At 35.6% G+C, this 23,873-nt stretch overlaps 2 protein-coding genes across 4 annotated transcripts; both read right to left on the bottom strand.

Annotated features, from left to right (window-relative positions):
• Positions 19,357-20,745, bottom strand: LOC104701404 (histidine-rich glycoprotein-like). 3 transcript variants are annotated; one of them, XM_010417085.2, is made up of 2 exons: positions 20,359-20,745; positions 19,357-20,003 (listed from the first exon to the last, which is right to left on the bottom strand). In XM_010417085.2, the coding sequence occupies exons 1-2, from the start codon at positions 20,677-20,679 to the stop codon at positions 19,680-19,682; spliced, it is 645 nt and encodes a 214-aa protein (XP_010415387.1). In that variant the 5' UTR covers positions 20,680-20,745; the 3' UTR covers positions 19,357-19,679. The 3 variants fall into 3 exon arrangements, with proteins under 3 accessions (XP_010415387.1, XP_010415386.1, XP_010415385.1); XM_010417084.2 differs by having other exon boundaries at positions 19,357-20,009; positions 20,359-20,744; XM_010417083.2 differs by having other exon boundaries at positions 19,357-20,027; positions 20,359-20,744.
• LOC104701406 lies at positions 22,166-23,867 on the bottom strand. Its single transcript, XM_010417086.1, has 2 exons — positions 23,656-23,867; positions 22,166-23,452 (listed from the first exon to the last, which is right to left on the bottom strand). Exons 1-2 carry the CDS (start codon positions 23,725-23,727, stop codon positions 22,352-22,354), a joined length of 1,173 nt encoding a protein of 390 aa, XP_010415388.1. The 5' UTR covers positions 23,728-23,867; the 3' UTR covers positions 22,166-22,351.

Below are 23,873 nucleotides of genomic sequence, written 5' to 3' on the forward strand. Positions count from 1 at the left end.
CCCATGCTTAAAAACACCATGGAGATTATCGTCAAGCCTTGTGGTGAAACACTTGTTTCAAAGGTCCCAAACGGTGTAGCCCAAACTAAAGAGGGTTTTGTAGAGCCTACACGCTCTCTAAGAAACCGTGGAAAAGAGATATGTCGTATGTCTTTACTTCAAAAGAGTTTCCGATGGAAGACCCAACGTGATAGAGATTGATGAGAGAAGAATACCTTAGTGTTTAGGAAATAGTATATTGACTCTCATAAGAATAAATGTACATAGAGATACATATTTATATAGGGAATGAATTAACATAAATATCTAACTAATAGAATCATATAAGATATACACAAATCTCTATAATATATTTATAATATCTTCTTTGATCATAAGCATCTTCTAGATCCTTCTATACGTCCACTCAAGCTCAAAGGGTGATGAAGCGAAGCGGAAATAACAGTTTGAGATTGATAAGTCGAAGTGTTGGCCGATCCGGTGATAAGGTGTGTGATGTTGAGGTGGCCGACATCAACGATGGTTAGAGAAGGAGATCTGATTTTTTTGTTTTTCTTCTTTTTTTTTTGGAAAATTAAATAGAAAGAAGCACTATAACTTGAGAAAAACGATAAAATCAGATTTTTTTTTCCTGAATTGAAGTTTAACAAAGAAAATTTTGAAGAAGCATCGATGGCTAGAAACTGGAAAACAAGATGTTTTTTTTTTTAATAATTTAAAGAATCACTATGGCTTGATTCAGAGGCTCATAAGAAGCTTGAATGAGAAAAACATTTTTTTTTTTTAGAATTAAAAGATGAAGCACTTGGCTTAGAGTGAGAGATCAATGATGATAGATCTGAACAAAGAAAGAAGCTTGATAGCTTAGATTCAGAGGTTCATGATGAACTTGAATTGCAGAAGCACTTGGCTTAACATAAGAATAAATTAAAAAGAAGCTCAATGGCTTGAAGAAAATAAGAGAGAGTTTGAATCTAACACTCTGAAGCAAACCTGCTCTGATACCATGATAGAGATTGACTAGAGAAGAACACCTTAGTGTTTAGGAAATAGTATATTGACTCTCATAAGAATAAATGTACATAGAGATACATATTTATATAGAGAATGAATTAACATAAATATCTAACTAATAGAATCATATAAGATATACACAAATCTCTATAATATATTTATAATATCTTCTTTGATCATAAGCATCTTCTAGATCCTTCTATACAACGTTATGCGAGATTTAACCAAAAAAAGAAAATTTATTCGGGCAAGAAGAGGCCAATGGGTATAATGGATAGTTTCTAATTAAGGTATATGTATAGACCTCACTTAGACCATGTTCATTGGTAAATTTTAACAGAGTTTCTCACAAAAAAAAAATAAGGAAGATTCTTAAAAATAGCACAAATTTAAGTTCTTTTTCCAAAACTATCACATATTTTCTTATTTTCCAAAGTTAGCACAAATGCTCTAATTTAATATTAAAGTTATTGATTAAAATATTTGATAAAAATTTCCATCTTTCTAAATTGTCTTCTTCATCTTTGCAGAAATCGACTGCATTTGCTGTCCTTTGATTTTAGATTTAGTATTTTTCACTGTCCTTTTGTGTTCTTGTAAATTGGCTGCATTTGTGTGTCAGCGAGAAACGTCCGGATCTTGGAACTGAAGTGTGGTGGGTACTTGAACGTATGAGGGCTTCTAGTGGAGGATCTTCATCTTTCTATCTCGGCCGTAACGAGAACCGCATAACCCCTATACTTCATTTGTCCCATTTTCCAGTTCCAAGTAATGAATATGTATAGTCGAGTATTGATTTCCAATTTTATTATAAATCTCAGAAGACTTCGATCACAAAGGCAATGAAGTTTGCTAGTTTGGGTCTCAAACCATTATTTTGTAGTTTAGTAATACTAAACCGTTTGTCCTTCGTTTCTTCAAAATTTTCAGGAAGTCATGCATGATCCACATGTGGCTGCAGACGGTTTCACTTACGAAGCAGAGGCTATAAGAGCATGGCTGTGCAGTGAACATGATACATCACCAATGACCAATGTCAAGCTTTCTCACACCAGTCTAATCGCTAACCATGCTCTTCGTTCTATGATTCAAGATTCGATTCAATAATATTCAGGAATGACTCCTTAAAATTCAAGATGATCTTCATAACATAATGGTTGAAAGATTATACAGTAAAACCTCTATAAATTAATACTCTATAAATTAATAAACACTATAAATTAATAAATTTTGCTAGTCCCAAGTCGGGACAGTGTAAAAATTAACAAAATTCGATAAGATAATAAGATAAATTTTTTTTGAAATCCCCATGTAAAATATGGTTCCGATAATATCATAAATTAATAATCATATAAATTTATATATATATATATATATATATTTAGATGCTGATATAGTAAAGTATGTTTCTCTTAAACCTCATATATATAAAACAATTGTTATGTTGTATCTTCAAACTATAATGATATAAAATATTCTATAACATTTCATAAAACAGCTAAAATTTTTTAAAATTTTCAATTTCTAAATATGCATCATTTACATTTTCATAGTTTGATAGACTATTAAAATACGAGAATAGATATTCTTATTCATAAATTTGAATATTTATGTCATATGTATAAGTGAATTTGTCTATAATATTTGTAATTCATTGTCAATAATATTTTTTAATTATTTCACATTCAATTCCAATACCATAAAATTTACAACATCCAAAATTCTTATCTTATTTTGCAAAAATTGTCTCAATTCATTATTTTTATTAAACTAAACAATTAAAAATATACCTATAAATTAATAATTATTAATTTACACTATAAAATAATAATTATTAATTTATAGATAAATTAATATCACTATAAATTAATAAAATATCTTGGTCCCAACATTATTAATTTATAGAGGTTTTACTGTATGAAGATTACAACTTTAAAGTGTTCCTGTATAAATGGTTGAAAACAATTCAATGAATAAAATTCATTATATTGAAAGTAGTATATGATACATTAAGGCACCATATAGGTAACAGATTCAAAAACTCATTTTAAAAAAATTTAGCAAGAATTTCATAAGATTTAGGAAAACATACTTGAAATTTTTTTGGAAGGTTTTTCTAAATGTTAGAACCCAAAAATGATGATGACAAGAACCAGAAGATCTTCCATGACTGTAGTCCTACCTCCAAATAAACCATTGACACGAAGAGACATATAATGTTTTCATAATTCTTCTGAATTAACCATAGCATGTGTTATCTACTCATTCGTTGCTCTGCCGCATTTCCTGAATTTTGCAAATACGTGTCGCACAGATTGCCATGAGATACCCAAGGGATTTTCGTCAGAAGATGTAGAAGCCATACCAGGTCATTCTTTATCCTATATATCGTTGGCTCATCTGTTTCTCTGGCCCTATAATGTACAAGACTACGAGCCTGGGACACATAAGATAGGTGAAGAGCATACTAATGAAGGTAACAGAGGTGACTAATTGAACAAACAAGCTATCATCTATATATGTATAAAAGTAAGAAATTCACATCTGCAGATTTTAAAGGTTTATAAGAGAGCAAAACAAGTGACATAACCACAATTAGACCTTCCACTAATGGATTACTCTCCAAACTAAACTCTATTTTTATGTACAACACAGCTCGTGCAAATTTCCAAAGAAAGCTTAAAAATCCACCACACACAAGCAAAAGGATGAAACAGAATCTGTGAATAGTATCAAAATCCTTACTTTCTCAATCCAAAAAATTTATAAGTAGAATATCAAATTCTCTGCTTTAGTTGGCGTTTTAAACAATTCTGAATAACTGGTCAACAACAGCTTTGCACGCTGGCTAAGTGAACTCACTAACGTCGTTGTATTCAACGATTCTGATCAACAATCGCTTTGCACACCGGCGAAGTGTGTCGGAACGCTGATCTTCTCAAATCTGCGTGTCCTCCGCCACAGCGGCTACCTCCATGATAGCCATAGCTGTGTTGTACTTGGTCAATGCATCTCGTTTCTATCAAGTTAAACTGCAAAACAAAGCTCGTGACTCGGTGATGACTCAACAGATCGATGAGTTTCTAACAGCGATTTTTCACAACACTCTCGCCGCCATCTCTTTCATGTAAGTCTTCGTCTTCAGACCTTCAAGCTCTCTCCCTCTCGAGATAGACACATTCTCTATCGATGTGTCGTACGCCTTGATCTGTGAAGTCAAATTATAAGTCTTCTCCGGCAGTTCTTCAGACGGTGGTTTCTCATCCTCGTCGGTTACCAATTGGGTAGACAAATTCGATTTGAAATAAAAAGTCATAAGCTAGATCAGTTGATTTTAAAAGAGATAATAATCTCAATATACAACAATGCTATTATTGGAATTTCACGGAGTAGGTGATTCGAATGTCCAAAAAATTTAGATTAGTGCTAGTTGAGGATATTTCTCAAAAAAAAAAATATTTAAATTAAAAAAGAGAGAATCGATTCATGTCATTCTCTCATAATAAATTAATTCTACAAATACTTAAAATTTTAATTATACAGTTTATTTGTTGTTATTTTTTATGTTTTTATAAATCATAAAATATAATTAGTTATTTAACAAGTTATATTATACATAATTTTAAAAAATATATTCATATTATTTTAAATTAATATTTAGTTGATACAATAAAAGTACTAGTATGATGAAACAAATTATGAGAGTTGGAAAAAGTAACTAACTATATTAATATTTATAATTTTATTATTTATAATATGTTTTTTTAACATTATTAATAATATATTATATAGTATAAAATATAATTAATTAATAAAATTATATTAAACATTGTATGGAGGAGAAACTCATTGGATTTTTCGCCAATAGACATGCAAAATTACAAAAAAAATCTCAAATTTCTCTACACTACAAACTTAATACTACATTGGTGAGAGACACACTTGAATCTCTACCAATACACATGCTCTTATATGACATGTATTGATCGCAACTTTAGTAAATATTAAAGATCATATGGGAGAAGGCATGTGGATAAGTTCAATAAAAGTCCCATTTCTGTTCTAAAATGGTCTCTTCAATCGTGATGATGGGAATTGCATCTAATTGCATAATCAGAGGGATATATATATATATATATATATATAAGACATGTTTAAGGCTCTAAGATGGACGATTAGGCTGAATCTGATATCCTTTTCTTCCTTTAGATCATTTCAGGTTGCCCAGTGTTCCTTATAGCATTATATATATTTTTTGATGTATTCTCTCTATTTTATAATATAAAATATTTTAGATAAATTTTTTATTTTATAATATAACATATTTTTTTTAGATGCTCAAATAGCTCTTCTTTGTTGGTCCATTTAGCATTCTAGTCTTCTTACCATTGTGGCCAAGTTAGAACCTAGAAAACAACACATGGCAGCTTTATAAAATAAAGAAAGGAATGGATAGAAAGAGCTAGAAGTATGCAAAAGTACGTGTATATACATATTAATATAAAATTTGGCTTTATTCTAATAATGAAAATTTCGGCAGCTTATTCTACTAAAATTATAAATTTATAATCATCATTTGTTTACCAATGCCTTACTCTCTCGACATCCTCTGCTCTCTTCGCCTTACTATAAATTATCATCAATAGTTCGAAATTGTGTTCATCAGTGGTGGAGCCAGAAAACTGAGTTATAGGTGTCGATAAAATTTGAGAGGAGTGTCTCCCACCAATGTAGATATTATTTTTTTAAATAATATCTATATTGGTGAGAGACACATTTGAATCTCTACCAATACACATTTAAATATTCAAATTTTGAGTCGTTACTCAGTAAAATTTTAATTCAATAGATATTATATTAATAAAAATTAAATATTTTATAGATTGAATCATTTATATTTGTTTTTTTTAATTCAACTTATGGTATATCCGGAAATAAACTATTTTTTTAATTATAATAAATAATATGATAATTTTTTTTTCACGAAATAGACTCCTATATAAAAATGAGAGGTGATGTATAATAATAATTAACAAATTAAAATGTTAAGTTAGATATCAAATGATTTTATTTGATGAATAATTTAATAAAAGGAAATTAATATGATAATTTAGATAATATCAAATGATTCTTTTAAAATATTTTCTTTAAGATTTTTGGAAATAATAAATCCAGACTATACTATAAAACTTAATTTATAATCTATTTATAACCAATTTATTAAAATTATATAGTTTACAAAACAATATTGTGTACGTTAGTTTTATTATATAGGAGATTACAATATGTCCGATTCATACATCCGACTATTGGGTATATGAAAATATACATTAACTCTTAAAATATTTGAAAAATTTTGTGCTTAAACATACAAAAACTGTGATTTTTTACTAGGCTCAAAACCGTGACCTTGAGAGTCTAAGGTGCAATTACTTCTTTAACCACTCGGACATATCATATCATTGGGATTTGTTGAACAAAACTTATATATATTCGCATTCATCTCGCTTCTAAATTAATGACCTTTATCTTCATCTTCTTCCTTCTCCCATCTGTAAAAAATTACGAGGGATAGAACAAAACCCAGAAATTTAAACACAAAATTGATAATTACCAGTACAATTACAAATAAGCTGAGAAACAATGAATATATGAAGCTGAGAAACAATGAATATATGAAGCTGAGAAACAATGAATATATGAAGATTTGAAACCACCCTTAATCGTTTCTATTTTTCTCCATTATGTTAGACGGGGATATATGTTTCTTCTTCCTTCTCTCTTTTTCTCAAATCTCAACCTTCCGTAAATTAGAAATCTAGGGTTCTTCCGATTAGACTAAATCGAATCGAGATTCAATCTAATCTTCTATTTTTTTAAAGATGTCTCAGATCCCAAATCTGGATCAGAACAGTAAGAGACTCCTCAATCTCACAGTTCTCCAGCGAATCGATCCTTACCGCTCATGTCACTTTCTACGAATCCTCGTTTGCCTAATTTGATGATGTTTGCTATGCTACCCAACGAGAAAATCCATTTTTCTGGGTTAGAGAGAAAGAAGAAGTAGAAAGATGAGGAAGAACACTGAATCGAAAGATATATTAAATGTTTGTTTATAAATTAACTATTTTTGTTTTGGTGGAAGTTTATAAATTAACTATTATAGACATGTCCGAGTGGTTAAAGTTTATTATTGCGTCTGACACTGTTGTTGTGTGTTCGAACCTAGCACACGACAATATACCATAATTTTTCTAATTAACCATGTTTTTGTATAATTAAACACAAAATCGTAAGTCCAAATATCTAATTCAAATATTTTAAAAGTTAAATGTATGTTTTCCGTATACCCAATACACTACAAGAAAACACGCCTTTTGCGAGAACGATTTGCGATTGATAACAACTCTCGTAAATTTGTGATGGATTTGTGAGGAATGTACGAGAAATAAAAAACCACTAGCATATCCCATCGCAAAATTGCGAGGAAGCCAGTCGTCGCAAATCCGCTGCTCATTTATGAGGCATTTACGACAAATTCGCAGGAAATATCACCTCCCTCGCAAATAAATCGCAATATTGTGACGATTTTGAGAAAACAGAATCCATAGCAAAATTGCTATGAACATGCGAGTGAATTTCGAAAGCCATAACAAATCCATTGTAAAATTAGGAAATTATTCTTTTATAAATATTATAAAAGTTAATATAGTTATTCTGAAATACATTTCAATGTGTTTATAAGATGAATTATTTTGAAATACATTACTATTAATGATTAAAAAGATGATAGAGAAGTGTATGATGAGACATTGGACCTTAAGATATACTTGAAAATTAATTTCACTCACTTTTAAAATAATTTTGATGGTTTTTATAAATTAGATATTCAAAGCCTGCGACAAATTTGCGACTGCTTTGCTAGATAGATAGCAAAAGTGTCGCAAATCCATCTCAAATGACTCAAATCATAGCAATTCCCTCGCAAATGACAACTTCAAACTCTAAACCTTAAACCTTAAACCTTAAACCCTAAATCTTAAACCCTAAACCCTAAATCATAATCCCTAAAGACTAATTACATTACTATTAATGATTAAAAAGATGAATCCAAGACTTATAATCATAGATAGGGCAGTGCAACACAAAATTGTTGGAGAACTGTAAAATTTTGGAATATTTGTCTCAATGTAATGAACATATATATAATATAGTGTAGAAGATAGTTAATGATTAGAGGAAGATGCAAAATTGGACAATTTTTGAAAGTTTGATGATAGAGAAGAGTATGAGGAGCCTATTGGACCTTATAATATACTTGCAAGTTTATTTGACTAATTTTTTAAAATTATGTTGATGGTTTTTGTAAATTAGATATTCAAAGTTTGCGACAAATTTGCGATTGATTTGTTAGATACATAGCAACTTAATCGCAAATCCATCGCAAATTACTCAAATCGTAGCAATTCCCTCGCAAATGACAACTTTAAACCCTTGAACCTAAACCCTTAAGACTAATTACATTACTATTAATGATTAAAAAGGTGAATCCAAGATTTATAATCAAACATAGGGCACAAATGACAATTTCAAAACCTAAACCCTAAATTAGTCGCCAATCCATCGCAATTCTCTCGCAAAGTCTGGAAATATATTTTACGTATTTTTAATAAGTTTGCTAGGGATTTGCGAGGGACCTTAGCTAATCCCTAGCAATCTTTGCGAGGGATTTGCGACGCAGTGTTTTTCTATATAACTGGAAAACCTAGTTTGAGCGTAGCTCAAACCTCGACTAATCCGCAGCCGCAAAAAAAACCCTAGTTCCCTAATCATTCTCTTCTCTCTTCTCCGATCTCTTCTCTCTTTTCCGGTGAGTCTCCTCCTCTTCTCTCAGGTCCGGTGAATCTCCTCGAGAACCCTAACTCCTCCTCTTCTCTCAGGTCCAGTGAATCTCCTCGAGAACCCTAACTCCTCCTCTTCTCTCTTGTCCGTTGAATCTCTTGTCCGGTTAATCTCCACCTCGATCTCTTCTCTCTTTGCCGGTTAATCTCCCCCTCTTCCCTCAAGGTCCGGTGAGTCTCCTCCTCTCCCCTTCTATCTCCGATTAATCTCCCCTTCTATCTCCGATTAGTCTTTTGTAGTTAGAAAGTTTTCTTAGATTAGGGTTTTGCTTTGGGGTTTAGGGTTATCATTTGGAGTTCAATTTTTATTTTATGATTCTAATTTCGAGTTTAGGGTTCTAATTTCGAGCTCAATTTTGAGTTTACGGTTTTGATTTTAATTTTAGGGTTTCGATTTAGGGTTTTGGTTTAGGGTTCTGATTTTGGGGTTTCGATTTATGGTTTCGGTTTAGGGTTTTGATTTTGGGGTTTCGATTTATGGTTTCAATTATAGGTTTTTGATTTTAGGGTTTCGAGTTTAATTTGTTTGTATAATTTTATTGAATTTTGGTTTAGGGTTTAGGTTTAATTTTGATTTTATTTGATTCTTATGATCTTTGATTTTAGGGTTTCGAGTTTAATTTGTTTGTATAATTTTATTGATTGGTCAACTAGGGTTTAGGTTTAATTTTGATTTTATTTGATTCTTATGATCTTTGATTTTAGGGTTTCTAATAATTTTATTGAATTTTACTTTCAGATGTCTTCTCGAGACCAAAACGGTTCTGTAAACCAAAATGTTTACACAAGGTTCATATCTTCTCAAGGGTTATCTCCTCCAGTCCCTACTCGAGGGGTACATTCAACTGGCTCTGCTTAAAGACTACCTTCTCCCGCCTCTTCTCAAGGTACCTCACCGGCGACACAAGATAACTGTAATGCAACCTCTCCGGTGCAAAATGATCTTCATCCTCAGCAATCAACTTCGCATGTCAATGGTCTGTCTGCCTCTCAACATTTTTCACTTTGGAAGAGTTACTTGCAAGTCTCGGGCGTGCTAACTTAACAAAACTAGATCCTAAGCGACCTCTGGATACTCTCTGGTAAGAATGTTATGTATCTAACATTCCATTTATCTTTATGTTTTGTATTTTCATTGATCCTCATTCCCTTTTTTTTATTGTGTTTTGTAGGTTTGACCAGGATTCTTCGGTTTCTGCTACTGTCCGGGCCATTTTTGAAAGAGATTTCAAAGAACCTCATGCCAATTGGACCCAAACACCTGGTCCGGTTGTAAACCGGTGGTTTGAAACTTTTGCGGTAAGTTAAAAGTTCTTTAATGTGTTTAAATTACAGATTTTGTGTTTTACTCACTTGAATTGATTCTGATTCATGTTATGTTTTTACAAGCAAACATATAACTGGGACCACTCCATCAACGGAAGAGTTAGAGCTGAGTTTGAAGCTAAGTTAAAGACCCGGATGAGTGATCAAGTGTCTCGGTGGAAGGGTAAGTGGAAGAAGAAAGGTAATGATGCAATGCCGCGGTGGCTTGATCCTACCGTATGGGATGGCTTGGTCAAGTTTTGGTGTGAACCAAAATCAGAAGCAAAGAGTATCAATAGTCGTAATGCTCGCTATAGTGATCCTGAAGGCACCATAATACATAAGCATCGTTCTAGTCAGACCTCTTTTAAAGCCCTAGCTTGAAAGCATGTAAGTATCTCTGTTTAACTCAAGTTGATTAATCATATCTACAATATATAACACATGTTGTTTCATTTCTTTGTTTGTAGTCTGAGAAGACTGGTGAGCCGCTTCCTGATTTCCTACAAGTCTTAGAAAACACTCATAGGAAACCTGATGTGTCTAAGAAGGTGTTCAATGAAGTGACGTCAAAAATAGTTGAAGCTGAGTCTGAGCTATTATCAGGGGATAACATGGAGAGTAGTGCTTCAGGCGGTTTATCACTTACTGTGAAGAACCATATTTATGTCGTGGTAAAACATTTATGCTTGATTGTTGCTTCATTGCTTATGTTTATGTTTTGTGTTTGTGTTTATGCTTCACATATATGTGTTTGTGTTTGTGTTTATGCTTCGGAGCAACCACATTTATGCTTCATTGTTTATGTTTGTGTTTTGTATCTTCATTGTCTAATTGTTGGTGTGTATCGGTTTTGTTGGCAGGTTGCTCTGAAGAAAAAGATTCGGATATATGGGGTTGGTAACATGCAAGCAGAAGCATCTTCAGCTCAGATTGGTCAACCGCCTCCTCCTTTTAAAGATCCACTTGTTCTAGCTGCGAAGCTTGCTGCTGCCGGAACTGTTCTTGCAACTCAGGCTACTCAACTACAAGCCAATGCAGTGATGATGCAAGAAAATTCAGAGAAGATGCATAGTTTTGATGCATATTTTGATTATCTTGCATAGAAAGATCCAGACTTTGCTGCCAGATTTCCCCGAGAAGATTCAGCGGCCAGACCAGTGACCAGAGATGCAACCACCGGAGAACCTACCACCGAAGAAGCAACCTGATGAACTCTCTTTCTCTCTTAATGTGTAATGTTTAGCTTAGAACTTGATCGGTTACTCTCCCTTGTAAACTTAATTTGAAAACTTGTACTTCTAATTACAGCTTTAATTTGCCTAATTACAAGGTTTAATTTTAATTACAAGTTTAATTCTAAGTTTAATTCTAATTAAGCTTACCAAAATGAAAATTTTAATTTTTTTAATACCATTATTATTATTTGCGACGGATAAAAGAATTGCAAAAGTATCGCAAATTTGCGACGGAGTTACTAGATACTAGTTTTGCGAGGAAATTGCTTTTAAAACAAGTCCTTGCAATTTGCGCTTAGTTTGCAAGGGAATATTTTCATCGTAAAAGTTGCGAGGGATTTGCGACGTTGACCGATTTGCAAGAAGCGATTTGCGAGGAACGGACTGTCCTTGTAAATCTCTCGCTTTTGTCGATTTACAAGGGATTCGCTACATATTCGTCCATCGCAAAACCGTTGTTTTCTTGTAGTGATAGTCCGATGTATGAATCGAACATATTGGAATTTTCCATGTATGAAAAAGCCGTTTTTTCGGTCTTGGTCTTAGTCGTAACAAACAATATACTATACATGTCGTTTGTTGATAATACCAGTGACGCACAACGACTTAACCTACTGCACTAAATTCACTAGGGTTTTCGCTACCCCGAAACATTACTTTAAAAAATAATTTGTGCAATCAGTTAATCCTTCCACAAGAGGAAATCGTTATTTTCTTATATGAACCGGCAGAGAGTATTTAGGCGTAGTTGCTGATCACCCGCCAATTCTCAGTAACCTTCACGGCTACTTCTTCACCCCTTGCCTATCATAGTGCTATATCCCATCCACCAAAAAACATTTCAGTCCTTTTGTCAATGTTGTAGTGCTTCATATTAACACCCCCGCCAATTAATAGTGCTTTGTATATAATTCATGCCCGTCCCAAAGTAGTGCAGTCTTTTTGTTAATGTCGTGGTGTTGCATCCCATGTTCGTCGTAGTGATGCATCATGTGCGTGTCATCGTTTACCCCTGCCATCCATTAATCAAACTAGAAAATAATGAGACTGTTTTAATAGGATGAAAATTGGTAGGGCGGGTCTCTCGTCTGTCTCTGATTTTGATTCTAATTTCGGGTCTGGATTTGAGCCTTTTTATCATAATAAATGAGTTCCTTAGCTGGACACCGTTGCTTGGTTGGGCGCCCATTGTTTGAGTAGAACACGTGAGAAGCACGTGTGGCGGTTAGCTGACTAACGAAGTTGACAAAGAGTTTAGCGTTGACCTATAAACGTCGGTGATCCTTCTTCTCTATTCTTATCTGATCTCAAAAGTTTGTTAGATCACAATTTTGTTAGATCTAGAGAGATTGAGAAGAACGAGTGAGAGAAGAGAGAAGAGTGAAAAGCTTGAGAGGTTGTAATCGGAAAAACCAAGTGATTCTAGTGGATTCCGGAGTACTATCTCTGGCGAGACGTAGCGTTCCGGTTTCGAACGTGAACTCGTTAAATTCGTGGTGTTCTCGTTTTCGTGTTCTTTCTTTTCTCAAGTTCTGCTTCCTTGATTGTTCATTCGGAGATTGATTCAAGTGTGTTGTGAGTTTATTTGTAGTTATGATCCTCACAAATTGGTATCAGAGCTTACGGTGGTTAGGCGGTGGTGAATCGAAGATGTCCGGAGTTCCGATCGCTGTGTTCGATGGATCGGGAGACTTCTCTTTGTGGAAAACAAGGATAAGTGCACATCTTAACGTCATCAGTTTGAAGGATGTGTTAATTGAGAAGTCTCTGGTGCCTCCGCTCACGGAGGAAGAAGCTCAAGATCCAGAGAAGAAAACGATACATGAATCTGATGAAGCGGCAATGTTAGAGAGATGCGATAAGGCGAAGAACGTTATTTTTCTGAATGTTGCAGATAAGGTTCTAAGAAATATTGAGCTCTGTGATACTGCAGCAGAAGCTTGGGCTACGCTGGACAGGATGTTTCAGCCGACTTCTCTCCCACATCGAGTTTATTCGCAACTGAATTTTTACACATTCAAGATTCAAGATAATAAGAAGATTGATGATAACATTGATGACTTCTTGATGTTACTGACTTGAACCATCTACAAATTGAGGTATCGGATGAGGTTCAGGCTATTATCTTGTTGAGTTCTTTGCCTGCTAGGTTTGATAGTTTGGTAGAGACTCTGAAGTATAGTACTGGTAGAGAGAAACTAAGGTTGGATGATGTGATGGTAGCTGCTAGAGATAAGGAGAGAGAAGTAGCTCAAAATGGGAAATATGTGGGTGAAGGATACTTTGCTAGAGGTAGGCCCGAGAATAACAATCAGACACCAAAGGGTAAATGAAGATCTAGATCAAAGTCTAGAGAAGGTAAACGTGTCTGTTGGATTTGTGGGAAGGAAGGACACTACAAGAAGCAGTGTTACAAGTGGTTAGAGAAAAATAAAAACAGAGGTACATGGTCTGATAAGGGAGAAGTCAGTGTGGCAAAAGCTGGGACAAATTCAGATTCTGCGATGGTTTTAATGGCTATTGATGAGACTCTTTTGGTAGCCGGAAGCACAACTGATGAGTGGATTCTTGATACTGGATGTTCATTCCACATTACGCCAAGAAGAGATTGGTTTGTGGAGTTTAAGGAGGTTGATTCAGGCTTCGTCAATATGGGTAACAATACTTACTCTCAGGTTAAAGGGATTGGAAGTGTCAAGATCAAAAACACTGATGGTACGCTGGTGATCTTGACTAATGTTAGGTACATGCCAACAATTTCTAGGAACCTAATTTCTCTAGGAACCTTGGAAGACAAAGGATGTTGGTTCAAATCTCAAAATGGAATTCTGAAGGTGATCAAGGGTTGTTCGGTTATGCTAAAAGGTCTCAAAAGGGAAGTATTGTACATTCTTCAAGGTGAATCAGGTATTGGTGAATCAAATTCATCTGAGGGGGTTAAAGATGAGACAGCTCTCTGGCATAGCCGACTAGGTCATAAGAGTCAGAAGGGAATGAGAGGAAGGGACTAGGTCATAAGAGTCAGAAGGGAATGGAGATTTTGGTTAAGAAAGGGTGCTTGAACCGAGACTCCATCAAGGAGTTAACCTTTTGTGAAGACCGTATGTTCGGTAAGAATCATCGAGTAAGTTTTTCTCCAGCACAGCATGTAACCAAGGAGAAGTTAGACTATATACATTCAGATTTATGGGGATCTCCACACAACCCATTGTCTTTGGGAAAAAGTCAATATTTCATCTCATTCATCGATGATTATTCAAGGAAGGTTTGGATATATTTCCTTAAAAATAAGGATGAAGCTTTTGAGAAGTTTGTTGACTGGAAAAGAATGGTGGAAAATCAGTCTGACAGAAAGGTTAAGATGTTAAGTACTGATAATGGCTTGGAGTATTGCAATCATCAGTTTGATAAGTTTTGTAGAGACGAAGGGATAGTGAGACACAAGACTTGTGCATATACTCCACAACAAAATGGTGTTGCAGAGAGGATGGATAGGACTATAATGGATAAGGTTAGAAGCATGTTGAGTGAAAGCGGTTTAGAAAAGAAGTTTGTGGCTGAGGCAGCAGCTACAGCAGTGTTACGAAAGATGGTCTTCTGCAATACCATACCTCAGCATGTTACGAAAGTTTGGTTGTTTGGTGAATATTCATGCAGATCAGGGGAAGCTTAATCCAAGAGCTAAAAAGGGTGTGTTTACGAGCTATCCAGAGGGAGTTAAGGGTTACTAGGTATGACTGTTGGAGGAAGGTAAGTGTGTTATTAGTCGGAATGTGATATTCAGAGAAGAAATCATATATAAGGACTTAAAGAATGGCACACAGGTTTTGCGTATGAAACTGGTCTGGAAAATGTTGAAACGAGTTCTGGAATTACTGATCAGGGTGGAGTTACTAGAATGGTTGATGAAAATGGTGGAGCTGTCTTGAATCCAAATACGAGTGAAGATACTACAAGTTCGAATCAGAATCAGGTTTGTCAAGAAGAGGCAGAATCTGATGAGGATGAAGAAGATCTGAGTGACTATCAATTGGTCAGAGATAGCGTCAGGAGGACTGTCAAAATTAATAAGAAGTATAATGATTTGAACCTTGTAGTAGTGGCATGTTACACTGAGGATGGTGATAAATCAGAGCCACGGTCGTATGAAGAGGCATTTGCTGATCCAGATTGGGAGAAGTGGAATGAGGCTATGAAAGAAGACATGTCTTCGATGAAAAAGAATCACACTTGGCATCTTGGTGATAAGCATGAGAATAAGAAGATTGTAGGATGTAGAAGGATTTTTACAAGGAAAGCAGGGATTCTTGGTGTAGAAGCTCTGAGATACAAAGTCAGGCTTGTTGCTAAGGGTTTTACACAGAGAGAAGGTATTGTTATACTGAAATTTTCTCACATGTGGTTAAACATGTGTCGATCAGGTATGTTTTATCTATGGTGGCACACTTTAACATGGAGTTGCAGCAAATGGATGTCAAAACTGCATTCTTACATGGTTTTCTGGATGAGGAGATAGTCATGGCTCAGCCTGAAGGTTTTATTGATCAGAGTTTCCCATAAAATGTGTGTTTTCTTAAGAAATCTCTCTATGGACTTAAGCAATCACCTAGGCAGTGGAACCTTAGGTTTGATGAGTTTATGAAAGGAGTTGGATTCATAAGGAGTGCTTATGATAGTTGTGTTTACTGGAAGAAGTCAGAAGATGGTTCTTACATCTACTTGTTGTTGTATGTGGACGACATATTGATAGCTTCGGTGAATAAAGCTCAGGTTGATGAGATAAAGAAACAGTTGAGCAGAGAGTTTGAAATGAAAGATTTAGGGGATTCTAAGAAGATTCTAGGTATGGAGATTACTAGAGATCGTTCGGCTGGATTGTTGACTTTGTCACAGAAAGGATATGTGAAGAAGGTTCTGAGAAAATTTCAGATGGATCAGGCAAAGTCTGTAGCTACACCGATGGGAGCTCATTTTCTTTTGAGGTCAGCTACCGAGGATGAGTGTAGGGAACAGTTCAACAGGATGAAGATTGTACCATATGCTAACACTGTTGGAAGTATCATGTATTCTATGATAGGCACTCGGCCAGGTCTTGCTTATCCAGTGGGTGTGATAAGTCGTTTTATGAGTAAACCATTGAAGAAACATTGGGAAGCGGTTAAGTGGGTCTTGAGATACATGAGGGGAACAGAGAAGAAGAAGTTGTGCTACAAGAAACAGGAGGATTTCTTACTAAGAGGCTACTGTGATTCAGATTATGCAAACAATGGTGATAACAGGAGATCGATCACAGGGTATGTGTTTACGGTTGGTGGAAACACGATTAGCTGGAAGTCGAGACTTCAGAAGGTAGTATCTCTTTCTTCGACATAAGCTGAATACATGACACTTACTGAGGCTGTCAAAGAGGCGATTTTGCTTAAGGGTTTGGCAGATGAACTTGGTTTTCCTCAGGGGTCCGTAGAGGTACATAGTGATTCAGAGAGTGTTATTGCTTTGGCTAAAAACTTTGTTCATCACGAAAGAACTAAACATATTGACATCAGGCTTCACTTCATTAGAGACATTGTGAGTGAAGGATTGGTCAGGCTGGTGAAGATTGCAACTGAGTGCAATCCAGCTGATATTTTTACTAAGTTGGTTCCAGTGGAGAAGTTTGAGGGAGCGTTGCAGATGCTCCGAGTTTCGAATAATTGAGTGGTAAAACTCAGGATCTTAAAAGCGGTGAAGCTCAAGTGTTGAGAGCGGTGAAGCTCAAGTATTGAAGGCGGTGGAGCTAAGGAAGCAGAGACGGTAAAGTCTAAAGAACGGACAGTGAAGTTCGATTTCCGGAGGTGGAGTCCAAGAACTAGAATTACAGAGACAACAGAAGCAAAACGAAGTCAAGGTGGAGAATTGAAGAGTTTGACTTGGTTTTACTTCGATGGTCTAAGTATAGAAGACACTCTCGGTGGAAGAGAAGGTTTACTCTCAAGCTTGTTTGAGTAGAACACGTGAGAAGCACGTGTGGCGGTTAGCTGACTAACGAAGTTGACGAAGAGTTTAGCGTTGACCTATAAACATCGGTGATCCTTCTTCTCTATTCTTATCTTATCTCAAAAGTTTGTTAGATCACAAGTTTGTTAGATCTGGAGAGATTGAGAAGAACAAGAGAGAGAAGAGAGAAGAGTGAAAAGCTTGAGAGGTTGTAATCGGAAAAACCAAGTGATTCTAGTGGATTCCGGAGTACTATCTCCGGCGAGTCGTAGCATTCCGGTTTGGAACGTGAACTCGTTAAATTCGTGGTGTTCTCGTTTTCGTGTTCTTCCTTTTCTCAAGTTCTGGTTCGTTGATTGTTCATTTGGAGATCGATTCAAGTGTGTTGTGAGTTTATTTGTAGTTACGATCCTCACATTAGTAAATGAGTGCCTTGGCTTGAGGGCCATGGTTTGCTGGACGGTCTTGGTTGGATGGAAGACCTTGGTTGGCTGGGCGCCCATGGTTGGCTTGAAGCCTCATTGGTGGTCATAGTCGCTTCCTTTTGGCTTCGTGTTGTTGCTGCTGATATTTTTATCCGTGTTGTTGCCACTAATTTTTTTTATCCGTGTTGTTGCCACTGATTTTTTAATCCTTCTAAGCGTTTCCGAACCCTGCGGGGAACCCGTAGATCCCTCCAACTACCACACATTGATTGGATTTGAAAGATACGAAGGGTCCAATCCCTCCAGTAATCCCTCCCACAAGTTTACCAATCACTTTTCTTTATGTATATATACTTGTGTTAATTTTCTTTGATGGATAAGAGATTAAAATCTTTCAGGTGCTTTTCTATATATACAATTCTTTATAGTGATATGATTCCATTTCGAGATTATTTGTAATATAATAGTAGTATATGAATCGTATTCTCTTTTCTACCACAACCATACCAAAATTTGGATAGACCTGTTTCTTCTCATTCCGTTCCTCTTTTTAATTAAAGATCAGTCCTATTCATTTGAGAAATTCCTATACCTAATTGGCTGAGTTTTTGATCGAAAAGATCAGTATTGATACTGGAAATTAAACCTAGCCTAGTTCTATTTATTATGAGTTTTATATTAAAATTTGTTTGAATTGACGTATCCTACTGCACTACATAAATTCACTAGCCGTTTTGCAAAATTCATTTGTCTAATTGATTGGTAAACTCTCTCTTGTTTGTACTAAGGCTTACAATCAACCTTCGCACCCTATTTATAAAACTAGGCCTACGTTATACAACAAACAAACTGTCTATTCTATTTCTAATACGAATTAGACAATTTTCTTTTTCTTTAAGGTTAAAGAAATTTTCCTCTTTCTTCATGCATGAAGTTCTCTTTGATTTCTAGAAGCACCAAGTAACTTCTAAACCTTCGAGAAACCTCATGTTTCTGGATCCTTCCTTGCTAATAGCTGACATAGATAATTTATTTAGCTTGATATTCTGTTTTTTTACAAGTGTTCTGTCCTTCTGAAATAATTCATCCACTTATTCAAATGTTGCATCTTCACACAATTGAACGTTTGATAAAAGTTGATATACAAAATGTTCATGTCTGTACTTTTTGAATGTTTTTTAATCCATAATTGCAAAAAAATTCATCTGTCTAATTATTTCAATCAACCAAAAACATTAAAAAGAACATGATTTCGTATTCATTTCTGTTAACATGATTTATAATATATATTTTCTGTATATTTATAAGTTATAATTTCTGCATACATGTCGCGTTAGTTGGTGATCTTAGTGACGCATAAAAGACATATCAAATTAGTTTATTGCTGTTAACATGATTTATATATATATATTTTCAGTATATTTATAAGTTATATTTTCTGTATATATGTCGTTAGTTGGTGATCTTAGTGACGCATAAAAGAAAGACATTATCAAATTAGTTTAACTTATACATTCCATAGGGTTTATGTTACACCACAACGTACTTTCAACTTAATTTTGAGCAATCATTCCTTCCAATGATATTACACATCACTTTTATTAAACATAAGAAACAACAACAACAACAACAACAACACTCCTTAGTAATCATGAGATCATCAAACAAAAGCACTTTTTTGGGGTTAAAGTCCCCTATTTGGTTTTGGTACGATATTGAAACATGTCCATCACACACATACATGACATCTTATGCATTTATTCCTTGGAATAGATAATCATTACTTTCTTATTTGAACCGGCAGAGTATTTAGGTGTAGTCTAGAGTCCCTTACTCCCCCAGCCGGTTTTGCGGTTGTTGCTTACCCGCCAATTCTCGGTAGCCTTCACGGCCACTACTGAATGTGGTGGATACTGGGGAGCCATAAGCCTGTCATGGTGCTTCATCCCTTGTCCGCCGTAGTGCTGCATCCCGTGCTGGTCGTAATGTTGCATCCCATGCCCGCCCTGATGCTGCACCCCGTGTCCTCCGTGGTGCTGCATTCCGTGTCCTCCCTGGTGCTGCATCCCGTGTCCTCCCTGGTGCTGCATACCGTGCATGTCGTGGTGCTGCATCCCGTGCCCGCCGTGGTATGCACCTTCATGCTGCCCCTGCCATCCATTACCCATCTTTCCTTACAAAATGATCATTAACCATATTAAATTTAAAGAATAATAAGTTTTTGAATATGCTCATTTAATCTGTGCATCTTTTGTATTTTTTTCACGTAGAAAAAAAATGGTTTCTTTGCCTATATATGCTCTCAAGTAGGTGTGAAAATTAGTGTATTTGCACATAACTTTCGATGATAAAAGTGTTTGTTTGAATCAGAATCAATAATTTTACTTACTGAAATTTTAGCATCAAGTCTTAGGACTTTAAGAAATTTTCGAAACATATATAAATAACAGTATACATAACATGATTTGTAAGGTCGCGACACCAAAAGAGAGAACTTACGTTGTGGTGAGGTGGGGGAATGAAGTTGCGATGAGGTGACTGTTGGTGGTGCTGCAGGTGGTTGTTGCTAGTGTGGTGGCTCTTACTGCTCTCAAAGAACTCCTCCACGTCTGAGTCTTCTTCCTCGCAGACAGACATGTGAGACATGGGTGGACGGCCATGGTTGCCCGGAAGCCTCATGCGGTGGTCATAGCGGGCTTGACGGTCAAAGTAGCCTCCTTCCGACTCCACATGAGATGCGAACTCCTTGCGTTCCTCGTACCCGTAACCACCGCGGCCACGGCCGAACTCAGCGACCCCTCCAACAAGCTTATCAAGCATTTTTCTTTATATATGTACTTGACTTGGTTTTTCTTTGAAGTAGATAAGTGATTAACATCTTTCAGGCGTTTCTGTATTTATACTATTCTTGTTGTGAGCTAGTTGTCTAGTGTTCATTTAAATTAGTGTTTCATGTGTTTCCATCTGGCAATTATTCGTAAATATCATGGCATGATTTGAATCTTATTCTCTTTTCTACCACCACCACCACCATACCGAAAGTTGAGTAGACATATTTGTTCTGATTCCGTTCTTTTCAATTAATGATCAGTCCAATTCACTTGCGAAATTCGAATTCTTATTTGACTCATATATTGACGGAGGCATAATAGTAAACCTAAAAATAAAACTTACTCTAGTTCTAATTATTACGGTTTTGATTTTGGTTTTATTTTGGTTTTACATATTAAAATTGTTATTTATCTTTTTAGCGTATGTATTATTTCGTTCAAGTGAACTATGTAGCATCAAACACTTGCTTTATATTTTTGACCACTGGATTAGTTCTACAGGTGTTTAGGCATAATCCTATGCGTACGGCCCTTCTACTTCCCTCCTTATAACGTGGATATGCTACGTTGTAAGAAATACACATCGTATGAAATGGTGTGATGGACTCAGGGCTCTAGACTAGTTCCTTCATCAAGACTAATTATTAGGGGGCAAACTTGCATAGTTCCTTACATGGAGGAGCAGGATCCTGACCCTGTGAGTTACATGATCGTTGGTTGATTAATGTTTTCTATTGTCAGTTCTTAAAAACTTTTCCAAGAACATAATATATGGTAAATAGGCTGTAAGAAAAACCATGTGTATATGGATGATAGATTTCGTGGTTATGGTTTTTTCTCATTTGTTACATCTAAAGAGGTCATCTAATGATAATGAACGAACGGTCCAAGTTATTAAATAATGATCAAACGAAAGGAGAATAACATGTAGTATGATCATAAAGCATTCATGCATGAAAAGATAGATAATGTATTACAGATTGTTCGTTCTATATCCCTTTCTTTATATAGTAACCATGTTGTGTACAAAAATATATGTGTTGACAAAAAGAAAACATGTATACATGCATGTATTCAATTTTTTGTTGACAAAAAGAAAACATGCATGTATACATGTTTCTAAAAGGTATCAATCATTTGTAGCCAAACACTAAAAGTCGGTTTGATTTAATCAAACGACACTCTTTTCTTTCTTCCTTTTTTTCCAAGAAAGGATCAATTAATATTATTTCGTTAAATAATCGTATCATCTTTCTACTTAGAATATTTTTCGCTTAAACTTTTCCAATAACGTTGCCATATGCCATTGGCCGGTCAGGTTAGTGCTCATTTTGGTATAAAATTCATCAATAGAAAATACATTGCGTATTTTTGTTAATTGGCTTGTTCGTCGTGCAAAGCATATGCTATAACGTGGAATATACCACACTCACCACCATCTTCAACTTGTATTGTACCGTATATAATTGATAAGAAAAAAAAGAACCCCAAAGAGATCAGATATAAATTAATAGTATATGTACAAGAAAGTGACCAAATAAAATCTCCATGAACTCTTTCAAAAACAAAATATAACTCACCAAAAAGAATAAACAATAATCATGAGTTAGTAGTAGTAGTAGTAGTGTCCATATCATATTAGTTACAAAGAACCGCCAATTTCATTCCTCGTCTCTCAAGCAATTCCCCGGAAGAAGAAACTTGTACTTCTCCGCGTTCTCGAGTAGGTACGCGGGAAGATGAACAGCCGAGTAAGAATGAGGAATCGGACCCATTTTACCGATGATGTCTTTAAACGTGTATTCCTCGGGGATCATGTCGAAGAGATCAGCTCCGCTGCATATAACTCTCTGAACTCTTTTCGGGTTCAAGTAATGCGCGAACCTCACTCTATCGTAATGACTATAAGCTTTCATCTTGAAGACAAACTCGCTGATCCGTCTGAAACAGAAGCTGCAATGCCACCCTGAATCCGCTAAGATCACATCAGACTGCCTATAATGCGCATACCTTGTCTTACCCGTCTGATACCTATGCACCGATGCTCTCCAGCTCTTGTTATCGACAGGGAACTCGAAAGAGTACAAGTAGTTCTTCAGTCTAAGGTGAAGGATTTGTGGTATGTCATCGCACCAACGGAGAAGATTTATCGTATGTCTGCTCGGGATCTCATCAACATCAGACATGATCAACAAGTCATCATCGGTGATACCAGCTATTCTCAAAAGCTGATCCAATGCGATTCTTTGATAAGCCTCTTCGTAAAAAGGGTTCTTCTCTCCTTTCTTAAACCTTCCACCAATCGACCCGTAAGTCAACCGTGGCTCAACGAACTTAAACTCATCCTTATGTCCCGCGAAAACAAGCGGTTTTGGTAACCCGGTGAAGGTCGAGTTAGACTCAAGGAGCACAAACTGAGTAACGTAAGGGTACAGTTCTTTCCACCGTATCGTTAAGAGTTCAACTTCAGTACTGAAGAGAACAGCGTCGTAGACACGGCGAGGGAACTCACGGGTACCCCAACCGTGGAGTTTACAGAGAGATTCCATTGAAGCGTTCTCGTGGTGATAATGTGGGATCTCGTGGAATGGTTTTGGTGGTGATTCCCACAAGGGTCTTAAGAAATAAGAAATCTTGAGTGCGTTGATGTATACACCAAGAACACACATTGGTACGATTACTAAAAGAAACAAGATCGATTTCAAATCCACACCACGCAAGATGCAACAGAGTCTTGAGATACCAAAGCCTCGATCTGATTCCTGTTTCAGACCAAACAAGAGAACATGTCAATAACTAAATCACCCACCAAGAAACTTATTGACCTATCAACATGGATAAAGTTCGTATAGATAGATCAATTTAATTCAAGATCTATAGTTTTAGATCGAGAGTAGAAGCCAAAAGGGTTCGTTTTTAAACTAAAGATCTTGTTTTATTGGAAGAAGAAGAAGAGATGACAAACCTGAGAACCGCATAAATCATCGGACTTTTTAGAACAGTAGTGACCACCGTTCTCTCCCATCATCCACCACATCTTCTTCGAACAAGAACTTCGATCTCCGGTGATTAGAAAAGAAAGAATCAAACTTTTATCTTCTTTCCTCCACAAAAATAGAAACTTTGATTCGACAAGAGATAAATAAACACAAGTCTCGACGATTCCTACCAAAAAAGGAGTGG

This window comes from Camelina sativa, chromosome 7 (assembly GCF_000633955.1).
Source record: "Camelina sativa cultivar DH55 chromosome 7, Cs, whole genome shotgun sequence".
NCBI lineage: Eukaryota > Viridiplantae > Streptophyta > Magnoliopsida > Brassicales > Brassicaceae > Camelina > Camelina sativa.